The 24,030-nt window shown below is 43.6% G+C and overlaps 1 protein-coding gene across 1 annotated transcript in view; it reads left to right on the plus strand.

The window, feature by feature from the left end:
- SLC22A15 (solute carrier family 22 member 15) overlaps positions 1–22,744 on the plus strand; it is a 66,181-nt gene extending 43,437 nt beyond the window's left edge. Inside the window, exons 7-13 of the mRNA XM_034641759.1 lie at positions 525–665; positions 3,086–3,171; positions 15,896–16,016; positions 17,490–17,566; positions 20,126–20,217; positions 20,572–20,760; positions 21,071–22,744. Of these exons, the coding sequence (XP_034497650.1) occupies positions 525–665; positions 3,086–3,171; positions 15,896–16,016; positions 17,490–17,566; positions 20,126–20,217; positions 20,572–20,760; positions 21,071–21,160 (796 nt within the window). The 3' untranslated portion in view covers positions 21,161–22,744. The remainder of the gene's footprint in view (positions 1–524; positions 666–3,085; positions 3,172–15,895; positions 16,017–17,489; positions 17,567–20,125; positions 20,218–20,571; positions 20,761–21,070) is intronic.
- The last annotated feature ends 1,286 nt before the right edge of the window (positions 22,745–24,030 follow it).

Genomic DNA, 24,030 nt, shown 5'->3' on the forward strand with positions numbered 1-24,030 from the left:
AAAAAAAAAAAAAAAGAAGAAGAACCTGGTCAAGGGGTTGGAGGGCCAGTCATTTCCGGCCTGCAGGTGACCCCTCGACCAACCAGTCACTTCTCAGCCTGAGTTCTCAACGCCGTCCCCTGTTGGCTTTCCCCTGGGGAGCTTTATCCTAGAGTCATTTTGACAATATCACAGCAGTCGCCTGTGGCAAGTATACATCAACTGCTGGATTAAATAAAGCAGGAATAGTCATTGTCTTCTATTAAATGCAGATGTGCTTGATGAAAGGACGCTTGATGTTTCCCTCTTTCAGAAGCTGGCCACTCATCTGCCTCAGGAAGCATCTAGGCATAGCTCAGGAACTTCCAAGGTGCCTAGCATTCCTATGTTTTCCTAGTATACATTTAGATTGATAGGAAGGTCCGTGGGAACGTCAAGCTGATTGCTTGAGACAGGACATTATACTGCGTCAGTGATTGGATCTTCCCTGGCATGTCCTCATGTGCTTTTTCTCTTGGCCTTCTTGTCTTCTACCCCAATTACAGGTTCGTGTGCAGCTTGGTGTACTATGGCCTCACTCTGAGCGCAGGTGATCTGGGCGGAAATATTTATGCCAGCCTGGCCCTGTCCGGCCTCATAGAGGTTCCGTCTTACCCTATCTGCATCTACTTGATTAACCAAAAATGGTGAGTATGGATGAATACGAAGCACGGCACATAGGATCGCGCTCTTATTGTCGTAAATATTTAAGTGTCATGGTCTTTGTCTTACAGGCAGTATCCGCTCGGTACTCCAGGGTGATTAGAATTCTTTGCAGACCAAATGCAGTTGGAATTCATTTTTTTAGTGTGTTATTACTTGGGTTTCATGTGTAGGAGTTTTTCTGTAGGTTCTCAATCCAGTATTAAAATGCACTTCCACCAGAAGCGTTTTGGATCGTCTGTGTGTAATTTCGTAGCCGCAAGAGACAGGATTATTGGCTCTGTGTAGATAGAACTCCATCGACCCAGCTATCGTGTAGAGGTTCTTGCATAAGGCATAGAACTAGAGGACCTGAAGACTTTTCTTACCCCGTAAGGCCCACTTGACTTTGTTTTTGCTACTTGTTAGTGGGGAGTTTTGCAATACTTTTTTAAAGCTCTTTTATAGAGCGCTGTTTTCTCAGCTTCCCTATTAGGTCTCTTCTGTTCTTGAGCCCTGACCAGGGCAACAGAAAATCCCATTCAGAGTGAACCAGGCAGATTGTGCTGTTTCCAGTTATCCAGAAATGATTTTAACCCAAACAGCATTCCTTTTGCACTACACTTGGTGCGTGAGCTCAGTGCATTTTGAAGGGCCGGTTTGGATTCTGTTCAGTTGAAGGCTCTTCTTTGGGGGCGGTCCCGGTTGTCTCTGCTGACCTCTCTGTTAGAAACAGAGCTTGCTGACATCACGGTCCAAGAGCCGAATCAGGCTGCATATTCAGAAATCTGCCCCCATCGCCTCCAGTGAGCCAGACGCCCATCCTTTGTGCTGTCACATGTTCCATGCTACCCTCTGATGACCACTTAGGGTTTTAGAAGGATGCATCCCGGGGAGTAGCCTGCCTGCCTAGCATGGTGCGTGTCCATTGAAAGGTGCTCAGTACTGATATTAAATGAGGCACAATGACCTGGAGACCCGTGTGCCGTCCTGTCTCCCAGACACTACCACTGAGTTCAAATCTAGTCTCAGTTACTCTGATGGCTTTGACAGGTGATGGCTTTGACAGGTAAGCTTCCATGTACTTATCCTTAAACTAAAGCTTATAAAATGCCCTGGAAGAATTGTTATAAAGGTTACAAGTACTATGGGAGTTCCTGCAGGGGACTTAGTGAGTCATGGGCCCCTAGTGAAGGGAGGCTTGTTAATGCCAGTGCCTTTCAAGCCTCTAGCAATTCTTTGAAAATTATTTCCCTTAATAAAGTGTGCAATTCATGTCACTTAATTCTGACATACTAACAAAAGATTTTCTTCAGTTTGTATTTTTAAGAAAGAGAGCCTTGTTTTACAGTGTTTAAAATTTGCCATGACGTGGATGGAACTAGAGGGTATTGTGTTAAGAGAAATAAGTCAGAAAAAGACAAATATCATGATTGCATTCATATGTGGAATTTAAGAAAAAAAAACAGAGGATCATAGGGGAAGGGAGGGAAAAAAAAATAAGATGAAATTAGAGAGGGAGACAAACCATAAAAGACTCTTAACTCTAGGAAACAAACTGAGGGTTACTGGGGTGGGCGGGGGTAACTGGTGATGGGCTTTAAGGAGGGCGCGTGATGTCACGAGCACTGGGTGTTACATGCAACTGATGAATCACTGACCTCTACCTCTGAAAATGTTAATGCACTGTATGTTAATTAATTGATTTTTTTGTTTTTTTTTAATAATATTTTTTATTATGTTATGTTAGTCACCATACAGTACATCCCTGGTTTTTGATGTAATGTTCCATGATNATGATTCATTAGTTGCGTATAACACCCAGTGCACCATGCAATACGTGCCCTCCTTACTACCCATCACCAGTCTATCCCATTCCCCCACCCCCCTCCCCTCTGAAGCCCTCAGTTTGTTTCTCAGAGTCCATAGTCTCTCAGCTTCATTCCCCCTACTGATTAATTGATTTTAAATAAAATTTTTAAAAATGAACTGCTAAAGTTCACATAACGAGAAGAGAAAGTGAGTTGGAAGACTCCGTTCTCTGCGGTTCAATTTCATTCTCTTGGAAGGTGGAGAGCATAGCGCATGCCTTACAGGTTTACTGTGAGAACTAAGTAAGACACTTGATGGAAAGCATTCAGCACTGCCTGGAACATAGTGAACCCTCACAGAAATCAATAGAATGATTCTCTGTTCTTTTCCTGCACATATCATTCGATCCTGCCATCCAGCCAGTTTCCCCTTGTTTTGTAATGGTTATGTATTTTATGTCCTGGTCAGTCAGTCACATTTGCCACCCGTTCCTTAAGCAACGATGAGTGTACATAATGAAACCGGGGACATTTCAGAAAGAAGGTTCGGGAGACAAAGCAGATAAATTTATAAGATCCTCAAGAGAAATGTGTAACGTCTTTCTGTTGTTCAGGTTTGGTCGGAAGCGGACTTTAGCGGCATTTCTGTGCCTAGGAGGACTGGCTTGTCTTATTATAATGTTTCTTCCAGAAAAGAAAGGTATGCCTTTCCGATTTCCGCATAAGGGTTTTGAACAGCACTTTTATTACAGTGAATGTCAATATAGTAGAGAGACGACCATGTGCCATGCTTCATTTCTATGATTGCGTATTATTTAGCGATTGTGTGGAGTATAATGGGCCAGATTCTTCCCATTGCCCAAACTATTCTCTGGGTGAATAATGTGCTTAGAGGTGCACTATTAATTCTTTCAGGTGATTAAGCTACCATCTGGGTGTCTGGGCTGCAGTACTGGTGATGCTAGAGTTGTTTATTTGATGATGGGGAGGACCATTTAGCTCTGCAGAGAGAGAAACGCCATCCAGGGCTACGCATTTGCACTCCCCATTCCAGCCAATCACAGATCAGAGGTCAGGGTCGCTGGTTCTCAGAGGCAGCTTTGGCACCCTCAGCATATCCATCCATTCTCCCAGGGCCCCCGACCCTAACAGCAGCCGCAGTAAGAGTGCTGTTCACTGTTGGTGACAGCGGACATTTTCTCAGTTTTATATAAAGTGTGAACAGATCATCTTCGGAAACTTGGTATTTTTATGTATTTGTAGCTTTGATGTACACCCTTATCTAACTTGATTTCTGCTCCTCTATAGAAATTATGCTACAGAGTGATGGTTCCCAGCCTTTGTTTGTTTGTTTGTTTTCGTGCTAGCGCACTTGACACATGCTAGCTGTCGTGTCAAAAACTGATTTGGGCAGTGATTTCCAGCAGTGCGGAGTGGGTCATAACTACCACTGCGCCGCTGAGGCGTATGGTACCACGAAAGCCCTGTTTTGGGGGCTTTGGGATCTTAATAGGTCTCCCTTGAGCTTTTACTTCAGGTGGGAATCGATGTGCGGTGGTTTGACAGAGGTTTGACAGCTGCTCGAAACACAGCTGAAGAATTTACTTCCTGACGCAACATATCATGAAGGAAACGCTCCTGTGGTCATTGCTTCTCCTTGAGATTCGGATGTAGCAACGTCTCACCAAAGACCCAAGGCCGCGCGTTCCAGTTCCGTACACCTGCTACGCGGCTGGTCGCAGCCTCAGGTTCTATGCCTTGACCCCAGAGAGCAGTGTGCTCACTACTGTGGACGTGACCCGTATGTAGCACAGCCTTGTAGTAATTCTCATGGAATCACCGAAACTGGAGAATTCAGTATGTTTGCCCATTTCTTACACTCTGAGGAAATTGTTACCTCAGCTAGTGCCAGAAAAGGGACAGTCCTCAGCTCTTGCCTTGCTGTGGGCTTGTAGAACCAAGCTCCCAGTTCTGTTTGACTGGGACAGATAGTAGTGGGCTTCAAATCATCATAGCTTTATTGTTTTTAGTATTTTTATTTATTTATTTGGTAGAGAGAGAGAAAACATGAGCGGGGGGGAGGGGCAGAGGGAGAAGCAGAATCCCTGCCGAGCAGAGAGCCCAACGTGGGGCTCGATCCCAGGACCCTGGGATCATGACCTGAGCCGAAGGCAGACACTCAGCCCAGGCACCCCAAGATCATCATAGCTGTAGATTCAGATTTCATTTTTCATAGACAACTTGGAAATCCAGTTGTTTTCTATCTGTAATAGCCAGTGTTCTGGTTGTCACCTTGTAGAGAAAACTGTCTCCTTATGGCCATAAGCACCCCTGTAACCTGTCACATCTCTGCCAGCCAAGCCAGTTCACGTCTTTCCCGCTCCCACATAGCTGTGTACTCCAGGGAACCAACCCACAGCCCCGCACTCTGCACGTGGCTCTTTCTACAAAAACCCAAAGTGGAAGCAGATGTGTGGTCTCCGGCCAGATCCGGCCTCACTCTCTGCTCACTTCTGGTCAGTTTTAAGAGACAAGCTCGAGCGAGCCCTTAGTCAATGGTGCCCCTGGATGAACACGGAGTAAGGAGTACTCCAGGAGCTTGCCTCAGCAACATGGTCTCTGTTATACTTAGAAAAGTGGACCTCTAGTCTATTTTTGAAGATTTCCAGGAAAAGAAACCTCACTACATCCCTTAGAAAATTGTTTCTATTTTTAATGGTCATGAGAACGGACCTCATCCGCAACTGAGCCCATTCCCTTTCATTTTATTTATCACCAGAGACAGAGAACAGATGACCACCCCCCCGCTTTTTTTTTGCATAATTCTTTCTGTATTTGCTGTTAGTCATCTTAACTATTCCTGAATCTTCTCTGCCTTGAGCTGAAAAAATTTGTTCTTTAAACTTTCTTTGAACCTTTCATATTTACTCCTTAAAGGATTTTGATGGCTCTCGTTTAAATCTCAGTTCGTTCCAAGTTCTGAGCCTTATGCTACTTCTTATAAAAGTTCTGATAAATATGTATTAAGAAAGAGACCTAGTAGTTTGAAAAATTCTATTAGCATCTTGTGTGAGCTTGGAGACCACTCCTCTTCTCAGTGCTTTTTGTGCCCATTTTCCTTCACTTTTCCCCACCAAACACACCTTCACTCTCCTCTTTCTGCCGATGGAGGTGTCCCAGGACCTACCAACTTTTGTTCGGTACCTGTGTATGATTGCAGTTCTCTGTGTCTGAGGCGCAGACAGACAGGCATATACACAGGTATACCTCTCGAAGAAGCCACCAATAAGCTAGAAAACAGATTGCTTGGCACTCCTCAGCCTGTGGTTTATAATTATTAGGCAGAGTGTCCTGCCCAGTGCATATTCACGCATTGGTTGGCCTCCAAGTAAATGTTCTCCCTGGAAGTACTGTTACCAGGTGGCCACTAATATTTTTGTACAGATTTCTCATCATTCCTTTTACCTGATTTCTATCCTTGCTTAAAGGATCCTAACTAAACCTACAATGCTGATTATCATTTATGAAGGGTTGACTACATACTGGGTTCTCTTCTTACATGGAAGATACTACATATTATCCCCATCTGATAAGGAAACTAAAGTTCACATAGGTCGAGCAACGTGTCTAAGTTTGCACAGCAAGGAGGCCACACACTTTAGAGCCAGGTCTGTCTGACTCTAAATAGTGCCGTTTGGGAAATGCTCTTTTGCCCTATTAGAGTTTTATAGCCAGAGTATTCATTGCACATGGTGAGGCTGTTGTCTTAGAGAATTAATGCTGCCTAATTAGAGCCAGTTCTTAACTCTTCAGTAGACAGGACTGATGGGAATTGGCCAGGGCTCAAGAGCTTGGGTTGTCAGAGTGACACTGGGCTCTTGCTGCAAGGAGGTTCCTGGCAGTGTGGTCCTGCCAGAGACTGAGTACTAGGGAGTCACAGCACACGACCAGATAAATGAGTTTCACAGTTGAAACGGTGTCCTCAGACTCTACTCTGAGCACCTGTGGATCTCATTTCTTTTATCAACCTTGGTCTGCCCATTCTTTAGTCACTTGACTTCTCTAGTGAAGGATATTATTCATAAACAAGACCTAGTCCCTGGACTCAAAGAGCTTACAACCTGGTGAAGAAAATGAGTGATTAGAGAAAAACAACAACAACAATAAAAGTCAGAAGGTACCGTAAGTGAATTGACAACAAAATGCCATGGGGACTTTAACTTGGGACCGTGATCGTAACGGTGACCAGCTGTCCTCCTGCGTTAAACAGCTATAAAACCAGACAAAATATAAGAAGCACTGATTTTCAGACCCCGGACAATAGGCTGCTCAGGACAGACAGTGACCCCCAAGTGGAAGGAAACAAAGTGCTCCCTAACCGTGACTTAGCTCAGGGTGTCTGAGCCACAGCGCAAGGATGGGGAGCCCAGCAAATCCTGGTGCGTTACTGAATTCAGAAGACAATGGTATTAAAATGTGGGGAGGCCAAGATTTCTAGAATTTGCTAGAAAATATGCTGGAGAAGAATAAGATACACAGAAGAAGAACTCCAGAGACCTGCAGAAGGGGCCTCTGAGTCTTTGACTGCTTACTGATCTTTGGCTGTTCACTGATCTGTGCGTGTGTTTGAGGAAGCTACTGAGGCCAGAGAGAGGACCACCAGGAAGCAGCATTCGGGACAGTTCTTGGAACCCAAGGTCGTGCCTAGTTTGTGTTCTTTTCAGCCACATGTGCTGCTCTGGGTAGAGACCTCCCGGAGCAAAGAGGCCCTACACTACAGGCTGTTCTCTGCTTGCCCTCAGAGTGCTTTAAAAATCTCAGAAGGATGAAGTGATTCCCCATAACTAAACTGCATCGTAGAACAAAGAGCAACAGTGTTTAAAGGAATACAATAAAATCCAGCACCCAACAATGTAACATCCACAGAGTACTGCATCCAGCCATTACCAGGCAGGAAAATACCACTTACAACCAGGAGACATATCAATAGATATGAAACCAGAAAAGACCCAGATGATAGAAGGAGGAGACAAGAACTTTAATAAAATAGCTATTATCAATATGTTCCACATGTTTAGAAAATAGAGAAAAGCATGATCATCATAAACAGAGTAATAGAGGCTGTAAAAGACATATGTGTGACATCTAGAGAGGAAGTATACATTCTATGAGAAAAGATGCAGCAACTGAGATTAACTACAGAAGCTCGGTGAAAGTCACAACAAAAGAAAGTCTGCAAAATGAAGCAGAAAAAAAATAATTGAATGGAAAGTTAACAAAGCATCAATGAGTTGTAGGGCAACACCAGGCCTCACGTATTTGTAATTGGAGTCAAAGAAGGAGGAAGTATAGAAAAAATTATTTGCAGAAAAGGTGGTCAGATCCTCTCCACGTTTGATGAAGGCTGTAAATACACGACAAGAAAGTCTGTTCATGAAGAGGATGTAATGGTACTGATTGTGGAAAATCTAGTCATAGATTCAAAGCCCATGACAGTTGGACAGAACCACAACAATACATAGACAAATCCAAAATTACGGTTGGATATTTCAGTACCCCTCAACGACTGATAGACAGCAGATAACTATGGATATGGAGACTTGAACATAACCTAACTGCCATTTGTCAGATGTTCTCCCCTAACACAGCAGAATGTGCATTCTATCAGAAGCACACAGAAACATTTACCAACAAGGGCCACATTTGGGCCATAAAACAAGTTTCAATAAATTGAAGAGGATTGAAATCTTCCAAAAATAGTTGTTTGTTGAGAGTGGAATTAAGCTAGAAATCAGAAACTGAAAAATACCAGGGAAATCCTCAGATATTTGGGTTTTAAAAATCACTCTTCTAAAAACCCAAGGGTCAGAGAAGAAAGGAAATTGCAAAGGAAATTAGAAAAAAAAATATATATATATATAAAAGATTTTATTAGAAAATAGAAATTAGAAAATAGAAAATATATTTAGGAAATATATAGGAAATTAGAAAAAAATATATATATATAAAATAAAGATTTTATTTATGTATTTGACAGAGAGAGAGAGTACAAGCAGGGGAAGGAGCAGAGGGAGAGGGAGTAGTAGGCTCCATGCTGAGCGGGGAGCCCGACACGGGGCTCGATTCCAGGATCCCAGGATCATGACCCGAGCCAAAGGCAGACGCTTAACCAACGGAGCCACCCAGGTTAAGCCCCGAGAATATTTTTAATTAAACAATAATTAAAGTATAACATATCGAAGTTTGTGGGATGCAATAAAGCGGTGCTTAGAGAAAAAAAGTGTTTTCAAATTAATGATTTAAGCTTCTTTCCTAAGAAAATAGAAGACAGACTTTAAAAAAATGACAAATTAAGCACAAAGCAAGGACAAGGAAACAAATAATAAGAGCAAAAATTATGAAATAAGAACAGGAAAATACTAGGGAAAAACCAATGAAAGCAAAACCTGGCTGTTGAGATCAATAAACCTCTAGCCAAACTAATACAGGAAAAAGAGAGAAGACACACATTGCCAATATCAGGAATGAAAGAGGGAAACCTATAGAACCTGTCAGCATTTATAAGGGGACATTGTGAACATTTTTATGCCAGTAAATTCAACTTAGGCAAAATGGATCAATTCCTTGAAAGATACACGCTGCCAAGTAAACTCAAAAACTCAGATAACCTGAGTAGACCTCTATATTCAAGAAATTTAATCTGTCAGCAAAAACATTCCTACAAGATGGCTTCACTGGTGAATTCTCCAAAACACTTAAGGAAGAAATAACAGCCATTCTGTACATTCTTCCAGAAAACACAGGAGGAAGGAATCCTCTCCCAACCCCCTTGGTGAGGCCAGCAATTACCCTGATCCTAAAACCAAACAAAGACTACAAGAAAACTACAGATCCATACAGATGCAAAAATCCTGAACTAAATATTAGCAAACTGAGTCCAGCAGTGCACAACAAGGTAAAACGTCATGGCCAAGCAGGGTGTATGCTGCCAACGCAGGGTTAGTTTGACATTCAAAAGCTAATCAGCCTTATTCCCCATTTTAAAAAGCCGAAAGAAAAAAAAATCATATGATCATTTCAATACAAGTCGAAAAAGCGCTTGTGAGAATTCAATATCCATTCATTACAAAAACTGTCAGCAGCTAGAAGTAGTTGATAAAGGGAGTCAAGGGGAAACCTACAGCTAACATCACATTTAATGGTAAAAAACTAAATTTGGTAATGGTAAAAAAGTAAAAAATTGCTCCCTAAGATCAGGAGAAAGGCAAGGGTGTCCATTCTTATCCCTTCTATGGAACAGTGTACTGAAATTACCAGTGAAAAGGACAAGGCAGTACAAAAACTTAAAGGGACCCGAATAGGAAAGGAAGAAGTAAAACTGTCTTCGTTCACAAGACTACATGATGGTCTCCATAGAAAATCCTCGGGAATATACCAAAAAATCTAAAATTGATAAATGAGTTTCACGGAGTTGTGTGACACAATTTTATTTCTATATATTAGCAACAATTTAAAATTGAAAGAAAATAATACCATTTGTAATAAAAATGTGATATATTTAGGGATAAATTTTACAAAATATGTTTAAGACCTGTAGAAAGCTATAAAATATAAAACATTGATGAGAGAAAATGAAAGAAGACACTAAATAAATGAATTGGTGGTAATAATAATAATAACAAAATAAATAAAGAGATTACTATGCTCAGGGTCAGAAGATCTTGTTTAAGGCATCAGTTCTCCCCAAATCAGTCTATCGTCGGCACAATCAATCCCTATAAAATTTCCAGCAGACTTTTTTGTGGACAGATATTGGCAAGTTAATACCAAAATTTTTATGGAGATGTAAAGGATATAGAATCGCCAAAAATACTTTTATCAAGAAAAATAAAGTTGTAGGACTTATCCTTCCTGATTTTATTTTATTTTTTTTAAAGATCTTATTTATTTATTCGACAGAGATAGAGACAGCCAGCGAGAGAGGGAACACAAGCAGGGGGAGTGGGAAAGGAAGAAGCAGGCTCATAGCAGAGGAGCCTGATGTGGGGCTTGATCCCATAACACCGGGATCACGCCCTGAGCCGAAGGCAGACGCTTAACTGCTGTGCCACCCAGGCGCCCCATCCTTCCTGATTTTAAAACTTACTACAAAGTTATATTAATCAGGATAGTATGATATTGGCAGATAGGAATGGATGTATAGATAATAGAATAGAATTTAGTATGAAATAAACCCACACATATGGTCAGTTGATTTTTATATTATTATTTGAGGGGACCTAGGATTTTGATCACCTTTGAAAAATGTTTTATCTGATTATAACATACATAGAGAAAAATACACACAGTCAATTGATTTTTAGCAAAGATGACGAATTAGCTCAATGAGGAAAAGATTATCTTTTAAAGTGTTGGTGCTGGGATAGTTGGATGTCCGTGTGCAAACAATTTAACTTCAACCTGCATGTTGCATCATATGCAGTAATTAACTCAAAATGGATGGGAGACTCAGAGGTAAAGGCTAAAACTATAGAAGCTCTATTAGAGAATGTAGGAGAAAAATCTTCGTGACTTTGGTTTAGGCAAAGGTTTCTTAAATAGGACACAAAAAGCACAAAGCGAAAACAATTCATTACTTAGACTTCAAAATTAAAAACTTTTGCCTTTTTTTTTTTAAGATTTTATTTATTTATTTGACAGAGACAGCCAGCGAGAGAGGGAACACAAGCAGGGGGAGTGGGAGAGGAAGAAGCAGGCTCATAGCGGAAGAGCCTGATGCGGGGCTTGATCCCATAACGCCGGGATCACGCCCTGGGCCAAAGGCAGACACTTAACGACTGAGCCACCCAGGAGCCCCTAAAAACTTTTGCTTCTTGAAAGACATACTTAAGAAATGAAAAGCAAGGCACAGACTAAGAAAAATAATTGCAAAACATATACCTGAGAAAGGACTTGTACCCAGAATATAGAATGGACTCTTACAGTTTAATAATGAGAAAAAAACATGGGCAGAAGATTTGAATGGACACTTCTCCAAAGGGATAAGAAAATGGTCTATTAGCATGGGAAAAGATTTTCAATTATTTAACAGGGAAATGGAAATCAAAACCACAATGGAGATATACCACTACACACCTCTTAGAACGGCTAAAGTCAGGGTGCCTGGGTGACTCAGTTGGTTAAAGCATCTACCTTTGGCTCAGGTCATGATCCCAGGGTCCAGGAATCGAGTCCCACGTCGGGCTCCCTGCTCAACAGGGAGTGTGCTTCTCCCTCTCCCTCTGCCCTTCCTGCCTGCTTGTGCTCTCTTTCTTTCTCTCAAATAAATAAATAAAGTCTTAAAAAAAATAGAATGGCTTAAATTAAAAAGACCAACCATACCGTCATTGTCAATGATAAGGAAGAATTGGAACTCATATACCGCTGATGGAAATGTAAAATGGTACAGACCCTTTGAAAAACATTAGCAGCTTATTTAAAAGGGAGACATACACTTGCCATCTGACTCACCTTTACTGAAGGGAAGCAGGAACACAGATGTACACAAAGACTTTGATGCAAATGTTCATAGTTGCTTTATTAATAATAGCCCCCAAATGGAAGGAACCCAAATACCCATCGGCTGAGGACTGGATAAAAAAATTGTGGCCTATTTGTACAATGAAGTATTGCTCAACAAGAACAGCAAAAGGATTGAACTGTGACCTACTGACACACAGTAACACGGATACGTTTCAAAAGCATTCATGCTAACTAAAGCCAGACACAAAAGTCTACAAACTGAATTATATCATTCACGGGAAATTTCGGAAATGGTGAAACTACAGTGACAGAACTTTGTGCATCTATGGTATTTTTTCTTTAAAAAAGTTGGGGGGAAGCAAATGAATTGTAGGGTTTTTTGCCCACCTGTGTATCATAGCAGAGGGCATACTGCTGTCTTAAAGATTTTTATCATATGCATGAGCAATAAAAAATTTGCCATAATCACCCAGTGAATGAAATAGATGATTAAGTTGAATTTTTACTATTTTGGGTCAGTGAAATGTGGCTATAACATAACTGAGATTTTTTTTTGTTCTGGCAACCTCAGATGGGCTCTGAGAAAACTTCCAGATAGCTAGTTCCAAAAATGATGTCCTTATAGCTTCATTGTTGGAATAAACTTATAACCTCTCGAATTCAGTGCTTTGAAAGATACAAGTGTTTTGAGAATTATCTTTTCTCCCCCTCAAAGATAATTGAGTTTAGTTTCCTTTTTTTTTTAAGATTTTATTTATTTATTTATTTATTTATTTATTTATTTATTTATTAGACAGAGAGAGAGCACGGCTAGACAGAGTGGCAGACAGAGGGAGAGAGAGCACAAGTTGGTGGGGAAGGGGGGGTGGGTGGCAGAGAGGGAGAGGGAGAAGCAGGCTCCCCACTGAGCAGAGAGCCTCAAAAGGGGCTCAATCCCAGGACCCTGGGGTCATGACCTGAGCCGAAGGCAGATGCTCAACTGACTGAGCCACCCAGGCACCCCGAGTTTTCCTTTTTAAATTACTTTTTTTTTTTAAACAGTCACTCTGGACTTTTGCTGGGACTAGCCAGTAATATCTGATTTTACTTTCGCATAAAGAACCAAAGGCAGGAATCAAAGGAACCAGCCCAGTGGCTGCAGAGCACTCCCGAACATTGACTCAGGATGATCAACAGCCCAACCGCTCCCCAGGCAGGAGCCCCAGAAAGGATAAGAAATAATTTTCTAATAAACAGAGCTGTCTGAACTTGACATGGGCTACCTGGGGATAAGGTGAATTCCCCGAGGTTCAAGCCGTGACTACAGACCCCGTTGTCAGGAAGGCAGGAGAGCAGGACACCTGGGTGGCTCAGGCGTTAAGCGTCTGCCTTCAGCTCAGGGCGTGATCCTGGAGTTCTGGGATTGAGCCCCACATCAGGCTCCTCCGCTGGGAGCCTGCTTCTTCCTCTCCCACTTCCCCTGCTTGTGTTCCCTCTCTCGCTGTCTCTCTCTGTCAAATGAATAAATAAAATCNAAAAAAAAAAAAAAAAAAAGGAAGGCAGGAGAGAAGTTTCAAGCATCTCATGAGGTGTTAGGCCGATGGAGTGCCCTGTGGGCACACGGCTGGAGCCTTGCCCCCAGTGCTTACAGCTGGAAGCGTCCTGAGCTTCGCGTGAAAGGCTTCTCCAGCTTTGGCTCTTGCGGGTGTTTGGAAAAAAGCCTTCTGTGGCGCGCCATTTGAATTCAATTTTCAGGACAGCAATCCCCTAACCTGTTGTTAAAGATGTTACACAGAGCGTCGCTATACAGTTCTGAAAGATGCCGTCCTGTATGGGTTGAAAACAGTCCCAGAGATCATTTGCAGTAAAGCAAATGTGCATATTTCTGTTTGCTTCAAGGCTACTGAATACCTTTTCCTGACACACTAAGTTTTCTGGAAAATAATTGAAGAATTACCCTTATTATGGGATTAATGGAAGAGACTGTTAGATCTCAAGGGCAGACATATATCTTGGGGTAAATGCCGAAAGGCAGAGCTCTTTTTCCAGAAGCACTCGTGGCTTAAAATAATATATTCAGTACTTAGAAGAGCTAGCATCTTCTTCCAAATAGCCTGGCAGACGCGGGGAAAGCCCCAGATGGTCGGGGTTGGCAGTGCCTGGGCCACTGGATTCAGGAAACCATCTTTAAAATAGATGAAGATTTATTTCGTAGTCGAGCAAGGGAAGTGAAGCATAGTTTAGGATGGAGTATTTAAATGCCTCCCTCCTTAGAAGTTGCAAGAGCATGAACACAGATTCTTGTCACTAAATTAATCCCTGTTGTAGGCCTTCTGCTTATTTGTTGAACAAATATTGAGTATTGTCCTACAGGAGATGGTGCAAGGGGCACAGATACAAATGGGATACCAGCCTTAGCCTGCAGTAACTTGAAGTGTATTTGGGGCAGACAAGATGGAAAAGGAAGCCGCTCCAGAAGTGTGTCTGAAGCATGCCAGTTGAATGGATCAGGGAATAGGGACAGTGGAGGTCAAAGGAAGCAAAGGATATTGCTTTTGAGTTATTCAAGGGAGGAGTGGTTTCCTTGAGCCATGCAGGCAGCCCCAAGGAAGGGGACAAGTGTGTTCTATCTGGCAGAAATGTCAAGGAAAATGAGAGGCAATTACTTTGGTGATTAGGACCTCGCTGTTGACCTTTGAGAGTAGGACTTTGAGGAGAGCTTGCTATTGGAAGCCAGATCGTAGGGAGCTAAGGGCAGGTGTATTTGGGGAAATGGAGGATAGGTCGCTCATTGAAGATGTCTGCTAGTCAAGGGGGAATGTACAACAGAGTCAATGAGATTTTTTTCCCTCAGAAGGAGAAATTGTTATTTTGAAAGCAGAGTCTAGTGGGTTATTGAAGGGAGAGGTTAAATATGTTTGAAAGCGAATAATTGCGTTGCAAGATCCCAGGGAGAAAAATGTTAATAAAGAACCACGGGATAATTGATAGTATTTTTGATAGGGAAATGAACTGCCATAATCTGTATTTTTGCATTTTATGTAAAAATGTAACATTAAGAAACTGAAATATCATTAGTGATTAGTAATGCAAAGAAGTTGGTCAGGAAGAAAGATTAAAAGTAGTTCCAAATTTAGAGTCTTGTTCTTTAAAGAACATTAATGATTTGTATCCTCTGGTAGTCATTTAGCGGGATTATTCCTTATCTTCCAATGGAACTCCAAGAAACACACACTGGAGAGAGCTGTTTTCCTGGACCTCCCCTCGCCTCCCCTCTGCCTCTTAGATCCGTCACACTCCCCGCCCGCACCAGAGCTTGTCATGCTAAGCACCATTTCACGTCCCTGGCTGTGGAAGGAGGTTGGGAAGGAGAGGCAAGCAGCCCCCATGGTGGATGAGACTTTCGATCCCCAGGAAGCTTGCTTTACTACAGGACAGTTTTCCAAGAGCTCTGTCCCTGAGGAGGAAGCAAGTTGAATCACCCACAGTGACCGCCACTGTGGACGATGTCGGGGGGCTAGCCATGACCCTGGGGGCGTATTTGTGTGTGCTTACTAACCCTTCTGAAAGTGTATTCCGTCACACTACCTCCTCACTGTTTGAGATCAATATTCATGCCTCTGGCTCCTTCAGAATTCAGTGTGGCATTTATTTTTTTTTTAAAGATTTTTTTATTTATTTATTTGACAGAGATAGAGACAGCCAGCGAGAGAGGGAACACAAGCAGGGGGAGTGGGAGAGGAAGAAGCAGGCTCATAGCGGGAGGAGCCTGATGTGGGGCTCGATCGCACAACGCCGGGATCACGCCCTGAGCCGAAGGCAGACGCTTAACCGCTGTGCCACCCAGGCGCCCCTCAGTGTGGCATTTAAAGGCAGTTTTTTGTCCCTGAAGGACCTCACGGTGGTACCCTTGTCCTCCTCAGACACGGGCGTGTTTGCAGTGGTGAACAGCCGTTCCTTGTCTCTGCTCGGGAAGCTGACGATCAGCGCGGCCTTTAACGTGGTCTATATCTACACGTCCGAGCTGTACCCCACGGTCATCAGGTGAGCCCCACACATCCTGCATGTCGTGCTGCAGACGGTTCTTGTTCCAGCGGGACCCCAGTTAGTGTGGGCCGGCAACGATTCGGCAAGCAGGCCTGAGCCCGGAAACTGCCTGTGTAGACTGCACTTGGCCCACGTGGCCGAGGAAAATGTACTTGTATTTTGGGCTGAATTCCCTCATGGAAATCCTGAGAGAAGTCCTCTACACTTAACACATCCCATCACTCCGAGAGGGCTCGGATGCCATCTTGATTTCAGTGGCCTGGCTTTATTCAGTCACCCGTCCTATGTCAGGCACGTGACAGGCAAGGGGACTAGGTTCCTGTTCTCCCAGAACCCACATTTTAACTCAAAGCAGACACATTGTTAAAAAGGTAATTCGATTTAGAAGTGAAAATGAGGTTTACATATTAGTTGTTAAATGTGGTTTCCGTTGAGTAGGACATGCGCCTATCAGAAAGCACATAGTCTGCTAAAGTCTCCCCTCCCCTGCCAACAAAACGTGATGGGCAGGGACGTAGCTCAGCCTTCTTAGAACTGCCTCTGTGGGCCGGGCAGGTGTTCCCTAGCTTAGCACTTCCGCAGGCTTTTCGGAGATCATTCCAGATGTTTCCCTCATCTATGCAAACTTAATGATTCTTTCTGCCTATTAATTTTATATCCCTTTTCCCCCCAGTTTTTCCCAGGCTGTCTGTGATTGGCCAGTCATTTCCTAATTATTCCTCTGACCCGTTTTCTCTGGCTGCTGGCTGTGATGCTAGGATGACCATTTTTCACAAACTGGGACGCGTTTCAGAGAAAGCGTGGGCGTTACTAGCAATTAGGCTGGGGTGAGAGGGTGATGTCCGGCCACCCCTCCTGTAACCACTCTCATTCCCACTCCCTCCCACCTCTTACACGTCCATACCTCTCACGAAGGTAATGTTCCTGGTTTCCTAAGAATATGTGCTCAATTCCTATTCGTATGCCCGACCCTTGAATCGTCAATTAGTTGAATTTAAATAAATGGGCAGGCTTCCCAGATCATAAAGCCCTGGCTCTCCGGGGGTATATCAATTCGTAGGAAACCTCACACACAAAAACCCGTAAGAAGATTTGACAAAAACACTCTCATGGTCACTTCTGTACCGTCCTCTGTAATAACCGCACTGTCCAGTATGCTAGTTACTAGCCTCGTGCGGCTATTTAAATTTGAACTAATTAAAATGAAGTAAATTAAAAACGCAGCTCCTCATTCTCACTAGCCCCATTTCAAGTGCTCATGGCTGCAGGTATCTAGCGGCTTCCATACTAGACGATGCAGTCATAGAACATTTCCAGCCGCTCGGAATGTTCCAGCAGCAGCACTGCTCTAAAGGAAACCGTGCTTCCCCACTTTGGGATTTATTATTATAAGCCCCTTGTCCCACAGGGCCTTAACGCTCCCCCCCCCCAGAACTTACTGATTTTTTCCCCCTTTCTTATGCCTTTCAGGAACGTTGGGCTTGGAACTTGTTCCATGTTCTCCCGAGTTGGTGGGATTATTGCTCCCTTCATCCCCTCACTGGTTGGTTTGTACCTCCTAGTTTTGTTTTTCTGGATTCTCTGCTTTGGAAATGCTTGTGCCTTTGAGCAGAACGTGGTAATGCACAGTTGCCACTTGAGATCAGCCTGCCCCAGAGTGTGAACCTTGTATCTTTTAGATCTCATGTCCCTCAGGGCAGATGGGCTCTGATGGAGGATGCTTTTACCCTCCAGGCTCTGAGTGTTTGCTTATCTGCATTTGTTGGAGAGTTAGCTCATGCCAGTGGTGCCCCTTCTGTCTCCATTCACAAGTCCGTCAGTCAGTGAATATTTATTAAGTGTCTGCAGTGTGCTGGGCTCCGTGTTGAGCACTTCAACGTATATCATCTCGTGTAAGCTTCACGAGAACTATGTGAGGCGGGCATGGTTGTTACCCTCTATTAAAGATGAGAAATCAGCAGAAACAGGTTAAGTAACTTGCCCAAAGGCACACCACTTAGACGAGAAAATTAGAAGAGAAACATGCCTAAGTGTGTCTTTTAAGAGTTTTCAGCGTTTTCGAAATGTCATAGTCAAAAGAAAGGGGATAGACTGAATGGCAGCCCTGAAAGTCCTTCCAGTCTTGAAATGTTCCGGTTCTGTGACGGATTAATCCACAGAGGCCCTGCGCATGTGTCTGCTGGGTCCGACCTTGGCCCTCCAAGCCAGGACTCAACGAAGGGTGACTGCATGTGCTGTGTAGACAACTGTTCTCCCCACTTCCTAGCGATGTTGGCAGGCCAGGTCCAAGGACCCAGGGGGTTCCCACAGGATGAGCCAAGAGGGTCCTTGGCTTCAGCAACGTGGAAATCAAATGTGAGCCAGCAGGAGGTCAAACAGAGTTTATTGAAGATCTAGAGAGAGCAGATACAGACGGAGTGACAGTCTTGGAGGCTCAGAAAGGAAAGGAGGGAGTCTCATCTTTGTCCAAGGGGCTGGGAGTGGTCTGGTATATACGTGTCCTCTCAGGCATCCAGGCATCCAGGAACCGGTTAGAACAAAGACAGGGGCCCTAGTGTTATTCCTTGGAGCCAGGGGTTCTTGGCGTGGAGATGTCTAGAATGTCTCCAGTGGTCTGGAATGTGCATATGATAGCTTCACTTGGTCATTGTCACCTGGTCCTTCCTTAGATGTTATCTATTCTAGAGAAATTACTAAGGCTGGCCCCTTACAAGAAGGACCCATGAGATTTGAGTCATAAGGAATGTGCAAAGTGGGTTGGGGGTACAGGTCCTAGCAAGAGGAGAAGCAGGAAAAGCAGCAAAGGGAAGAATCACCTTTTTCCTCTCACAGCGTCCCTTTGGTTTCCCTGTCTCACTAGTACATGATGATGTCTCTGAAATGCCACTGTGGCCCTTCCTTCCGTCTGTCTGTCTGTCCGTCCGTCCTTCTTTGACATGCAGTACACTTCCTTTTCATGAGTATCCCTTTCGTGTTTAATTTTACACTATGAGACCATTTCTCTAATATAAATTAGTTCCATTCTGCAAAGTGTGTCGGACATTCGGGGTTTATCTCTAACAGTCTCCGCCTCTGGATGGTTCTCCTAGAACATCAGAATACTTAGCACTGTGTCTCTGTTCCTGCTTAGTTGAGAAGAGGTGAGAGTATTGTGTCCCCCTTGATTCAGCAGCACACCCACAGTGTTGGACCTGGGTTTGTCTGTGGGCTCCATAAGTGAGATTCTCCCCGCCCAGCTCCGCCCCTTGCCCCACCTCGTCCGTCATCTCTTTACTTCTGAAAAACCAGGCAGAGGATATCCTAACCAGTAGTGGTCCCACTCACACAATTTGGAAGCTCCAGCGAGAAGATCGGAAAGCTAAGCGACTCCTGTGCAGGAACTCAAGAATGTTAATCAGCTCAGAAAGGCCCCAGAGCAACACGCCAGTGGCTTCAGAGCAGCACAGCGTTTTCTGTGGTGTTCTCTTTGAACCTGCTTGTGTTTCAAGAAACCATGTAAATTTTCCTGAGAAGGTCTGTTGGGTCTCTGAAGCAAAGCTGTATCACCCTGTTCAGTTAGGTAGCTTTCAAACCACCTGGATGTGCTAGGTTTCTTTAGGCTTTTTTCTTTCTTTTCGGGGGCATTCATACCTTTAACCCCTGACCTCCCGGGTATGTTGCTGAAGCAGGAGATTGAGGTTCTTGTCTCACGGAGCCAAAGAATGAATCCCTCAGACAAAGGAGTGAGTAAAGCAATAGAGTTTTTATTAAGCAAGGATACGGAAAAAAGCTTTCTGGAGTGAGAGGGGTCCCGACATGTTGCCCTTGAGGGCTTTTAGGGTTGGTCTTTTATTGAAAGCTAACCAGGGAACTTAAATCTTTTTTCTCTACTGACAGCCCCTTTGTGTAAGGACTAGTGATAACATCTTCAATGGCTTACTTTTTTTTAGGGTCTGGTTATTTTCTGTTGGTCCCAGGTGACTTGCATAAAAAAGACCCCCCTCCTCGGACACCTACGGCAGGGAGGTCTGGTGTGTTCCCTTATCTCTGGTTTCCTTACACCTCCGCATTTTGGGGATTTCTGTGAGCCCGATCATGTAGCCCCCTCCCTGTCTCTCCCTTCCTAGCCCCGCCTGTCCCTAACTCAGTGCTAAGTGAATCCATGAGCGTCAAGGGGATCGTTTGGCTGATTCCAGTGTCGAGAACTTTAAAGCTTATGGTGAGTGAGGATTTGGGGTGTCTCCCAAGTGAAGGGTATGTGGAGATCGCTGTGTTCTAAGGGAGTTGCCTGCAGTGAAAGCAATACCCCCCCCCCCCCCCGCTTCGGATCTGATCCACATACCTCTGTGGCCTCTGTGTACTCACTCCCACTTCTGCATGCCTGAGCAACCACTCCGTGGTTTTCCAGGGTAACTCTCCAGGGGGAAGAAGTGGCTCATAGTGTATTCTAGTGGGAAGGCGTGACTTGGATAGTAAACATGGCCATGCCTCGGTCAGAAGACCGCTGACGTCACGTGCTGGGAAACGGATACCGAGTTTTTGTATGTTTTTGTTCTGCTCCCTGCCCCCACAGAGGTATGTGCAGTGGTCTTTACCCTTTGTTGTCTTCGGAGCCACCGGCCTGACTTCAGGCCTCCTGAGTTTGTTGTTGCCGGAAACCCTTAACAGCCCATTGCTAGAGACATTTTCCGACCTTCAGGTGTATTCATATCGGAGGCTGGGGGAGGAGGCGTTATCTTTACAGACCTTGGAACCCCCACAGGTATGGCGTAGTTTTCTTCACCGTTCACATGTACCACTGGGGATGATGATATTTTGGGGGGTGGGGAGAATGTTCTGGTTAGATTTAATAGCAGAACTGTTGGAAAGCAAAGGTCTGGGATTCATAGCAGCACATTCATAGAGAAATGAAGGTGGCCAGTGATTCATTCACTTTCATGCAACACTTTAGAGCGAACTCTTGGGGGAGAAGATGTCATAAAAATGCATTTGTTGGTTGAGTGCTAGATAATTTTCAGTTTAGAAATGTCGTGGCGTTATGTGACCATTCTTCTTCTCCTTTCCCATTTCAGTCTGCAGACAAGGACAACACTTTAGGCAGTGAGAGTGAGGAAGAGGAGGAATTTTTTGATGCGGATGAAGAAACCCAGATGATTAAGTGAAGAGCCCCAGGTCCCCCTCGCAAGCAGATGATCTCCTTGCCTCTGGCAAAGGCCGGCTTTTCCAGGAAACATAAGAGTTGTGGAAGTACAGGCTTGAACATACATGGAAAGTCCTCAGCATTGGCTCATCTTTTTCAGGCACAAAGGAGGATGGAGAAGAGATTTCATGAGCGAGGACATCACGGTACTGAGGGAACAGTCGTTCATTAGTCCACAATTCAGGTTTATTTCTGAGGCCTGACTTCTGGCCAGATAGCTCAAATCTGCATGGCAGAGTGGAAAGCTCATTTGTTTCTGGAAGTCTGAGCCTATTGCTTATCCTCGATCATGACCTAAAGGCAGACATGTAAAATTCCTTCTCGTGCATTAGTGGGAAAAGATAAACCATCGTTGAGATTTCATCCTAATACCATATTTGACATCTACCCCTTATTGTCTGTGCCTCACCAGGAATCTCTTGAGGCCGAATGGTGTTCACATTCCAGTTTTGTGCCAGAGGGAAAGCACTGAGAGGTGATTGTGTGTGGCCCAGGGCCTCCAGCTTTACCCTGACTGTCCGCCCCTTGCTTCTCGGGTTCAGGGTTGGCTTGAGCGCCTTGTGCGTTGAGTCCCACAAATGATCCCCTAGGAAAAGCCAACCGTACTGAAGCGATTTTCTCAGAGCCAGAGGAGTGGCTGCAGCTCCCTGTCCACTCCCTCTGACATGCGACTTGTGTCACTTCCTCGGTCCTGACTTTTGCACACCTCCAGAAATCGTTCCATCTCAGATTCCAGTACCAGCGATCACTTCAGACCGCACTTGGTAAGGCGTGGAGCTTCATGAAGACGGAGGGCAGGGGCAGAGTGACAGACATGTCGAACACTTGAAAAGGGGCAGCTTTCATAGGAAGAAAAGAAAATGATCTGTCACGGGTTTTTGTTTGTTCTGTTTCCAGCATTGTACACAGAGGCACTTGGGCAACCGTTAAGAACTTGAACGCTTCTAATCCCAGATCAGTCCCTGCCTCTGCAGTCAGAGTGGAAAGCAAGTAATTTCATAGGATATGTTGTTTTTTTCATGAGGTACTGCCAGCTTTCAAATAAGTCTGTCACACTTAGTTTTCTAAAATCACATGCTGGAAATATCTGTTTCCCTCGAAAATTGAATGCTATCTCAAGTAGGAGTATTAACCTGGACTCAACAGGTTTGTGCAATATGGCTTTAGGCCACTTTCCAACTAGGAACATTTCTGTGTCTTCAGAATTTCCCATTTTACTAACTCTTGGAGAAAGAGAAGTTGCATTGGAGGTAAAGAGAAGACATCATGGGGCCTGCTTCTGGAAATCTTGGAGACATCACCCCCAGTTGGCTCTGACATTTTCCCATCCTCTTCCACATTATCCTCTGGTTTGCACTCTATCAGTCTGTACCTTTGTATTTGTTAAATTATTCTTATGTCCTTTAGGCCCTTGATGATGTTTTGAGCTCTTCATAAATAGGGGCCATCTCTCCTGCTGTTTGCTTTCTCTGCTGTGCCCAGAAGAATATGGGCCTAGACACAGTAAGGACCTAATAAATATTACTGTTTCTAACCATCAAGAAAACTGTGGAACTCGTTGCAGTATCATTTTTATAAATCCCAGGCAAATGTGACCCAAACCTCCAAACTGTGGAGTCCTGCTTCTCTGTCTCTGGCCGATGGAGACCTTACCCACCACCGGAGAGGAAGAGGGGAGGAACTTACAAGCACACTTAGAAGATCTTCTTTGTGGTTGGGCATTAAAGATAAAACAATGAACTAGTATATATGTGCTCTTTGGTCAAATAAAGTGCTCGTTGCATTATGAGAGTACTATGTCCCATTATAGAAAATTTGGAAACTAGAAGTTAAAAAATCTATCACCCATAGGCCCAACACCCAGAGGTAACCCGTGTGATGGCTTCGTTCTAACTGAAGACCGATTGGGAATCTATCTCTCTGTTGGCAGTGGGGTTCCCTCTGCCTCTGGCTAAATAAATGAGGATTCCATTAGTTCTGTCCCTGGGTCGCCTGCTTTCCCATCTGTGGGGTGGAAGAAGGAAAGGGGGATACACATGTTGCTTAAAAAGGCCAGGCCAGCTATCAGCTGCTTGAGTCAGTTGTGTCACTAATAAGGTTATTGTTTCTTTCTAGATGGTCTTTTGGTGAAATTTAATAATTACAGTTTTTTTCATTCTACCACCTTTTATAAACAGATTTCTTTTCCTTTTGATATTAACTGTTGAAGAATAGCGATTGTAGAGAATGTGTGCGTGTGTATATTTGCACTGATGAAATGATTGGAAAGCTTTTAATTTACAGGAAATATAATTTATGCAGATGATTTGTAAAAAGCATCCTTTTTGGGTTTTTTTATTGTATTCAAAATTAAATTTCTTTTCTCCTCAAAAGTGTTAAGAAAAATGTAAGACATAGAAGAAACCCCCAGTTTCTAGTGTCAAAGGTCTTAGAACATCTTGTCCAGAACCTTGGTCCTGATATGTTAAAAGAAACGGTGTCGTAGTTTCCTGTTGGTGAGTTAAAACCACTGCCCATTGAAAATACAGTATTTGTCATTTGGCTGCTTTCAAGCAATATAGACATTCTTTAGTATTTAAAAATGAGCAATACAACAAATAAGCAAATGAAATTTTCTGAGGCACTGCTTAAGTGAATATCGTCTAGGCACGTATTTTTGTGGAGGTCAAATTGATGAAGATGCTGTTAGTAGATTTATATTCTTAACAAAAACATTGAAATAATTGTCACTAACAAATCAGAATTATTATCTTTTAAAGATTTTATTTATCTACTTGAGAGAGAGAGCACACACAAGCAAGCGGGCTGTGGGGTGGTAGTGGGGAGGGTGGA

This window comes from Ailuropoda melanoleuca, chromosome 2, assembly GCF_002007445.2.
Source record: "Ailuropoda melanoleuca isolate Jingjing chromosome 2, ASM200744v2, whole genome shotgun sequence".
Lineage (NCBI taxonomy): Eukaryota > Metazoa > Chordata > Mammalia > Carnivora > Ursidae > Ailuropoda > Ailuropoda melanoleuca.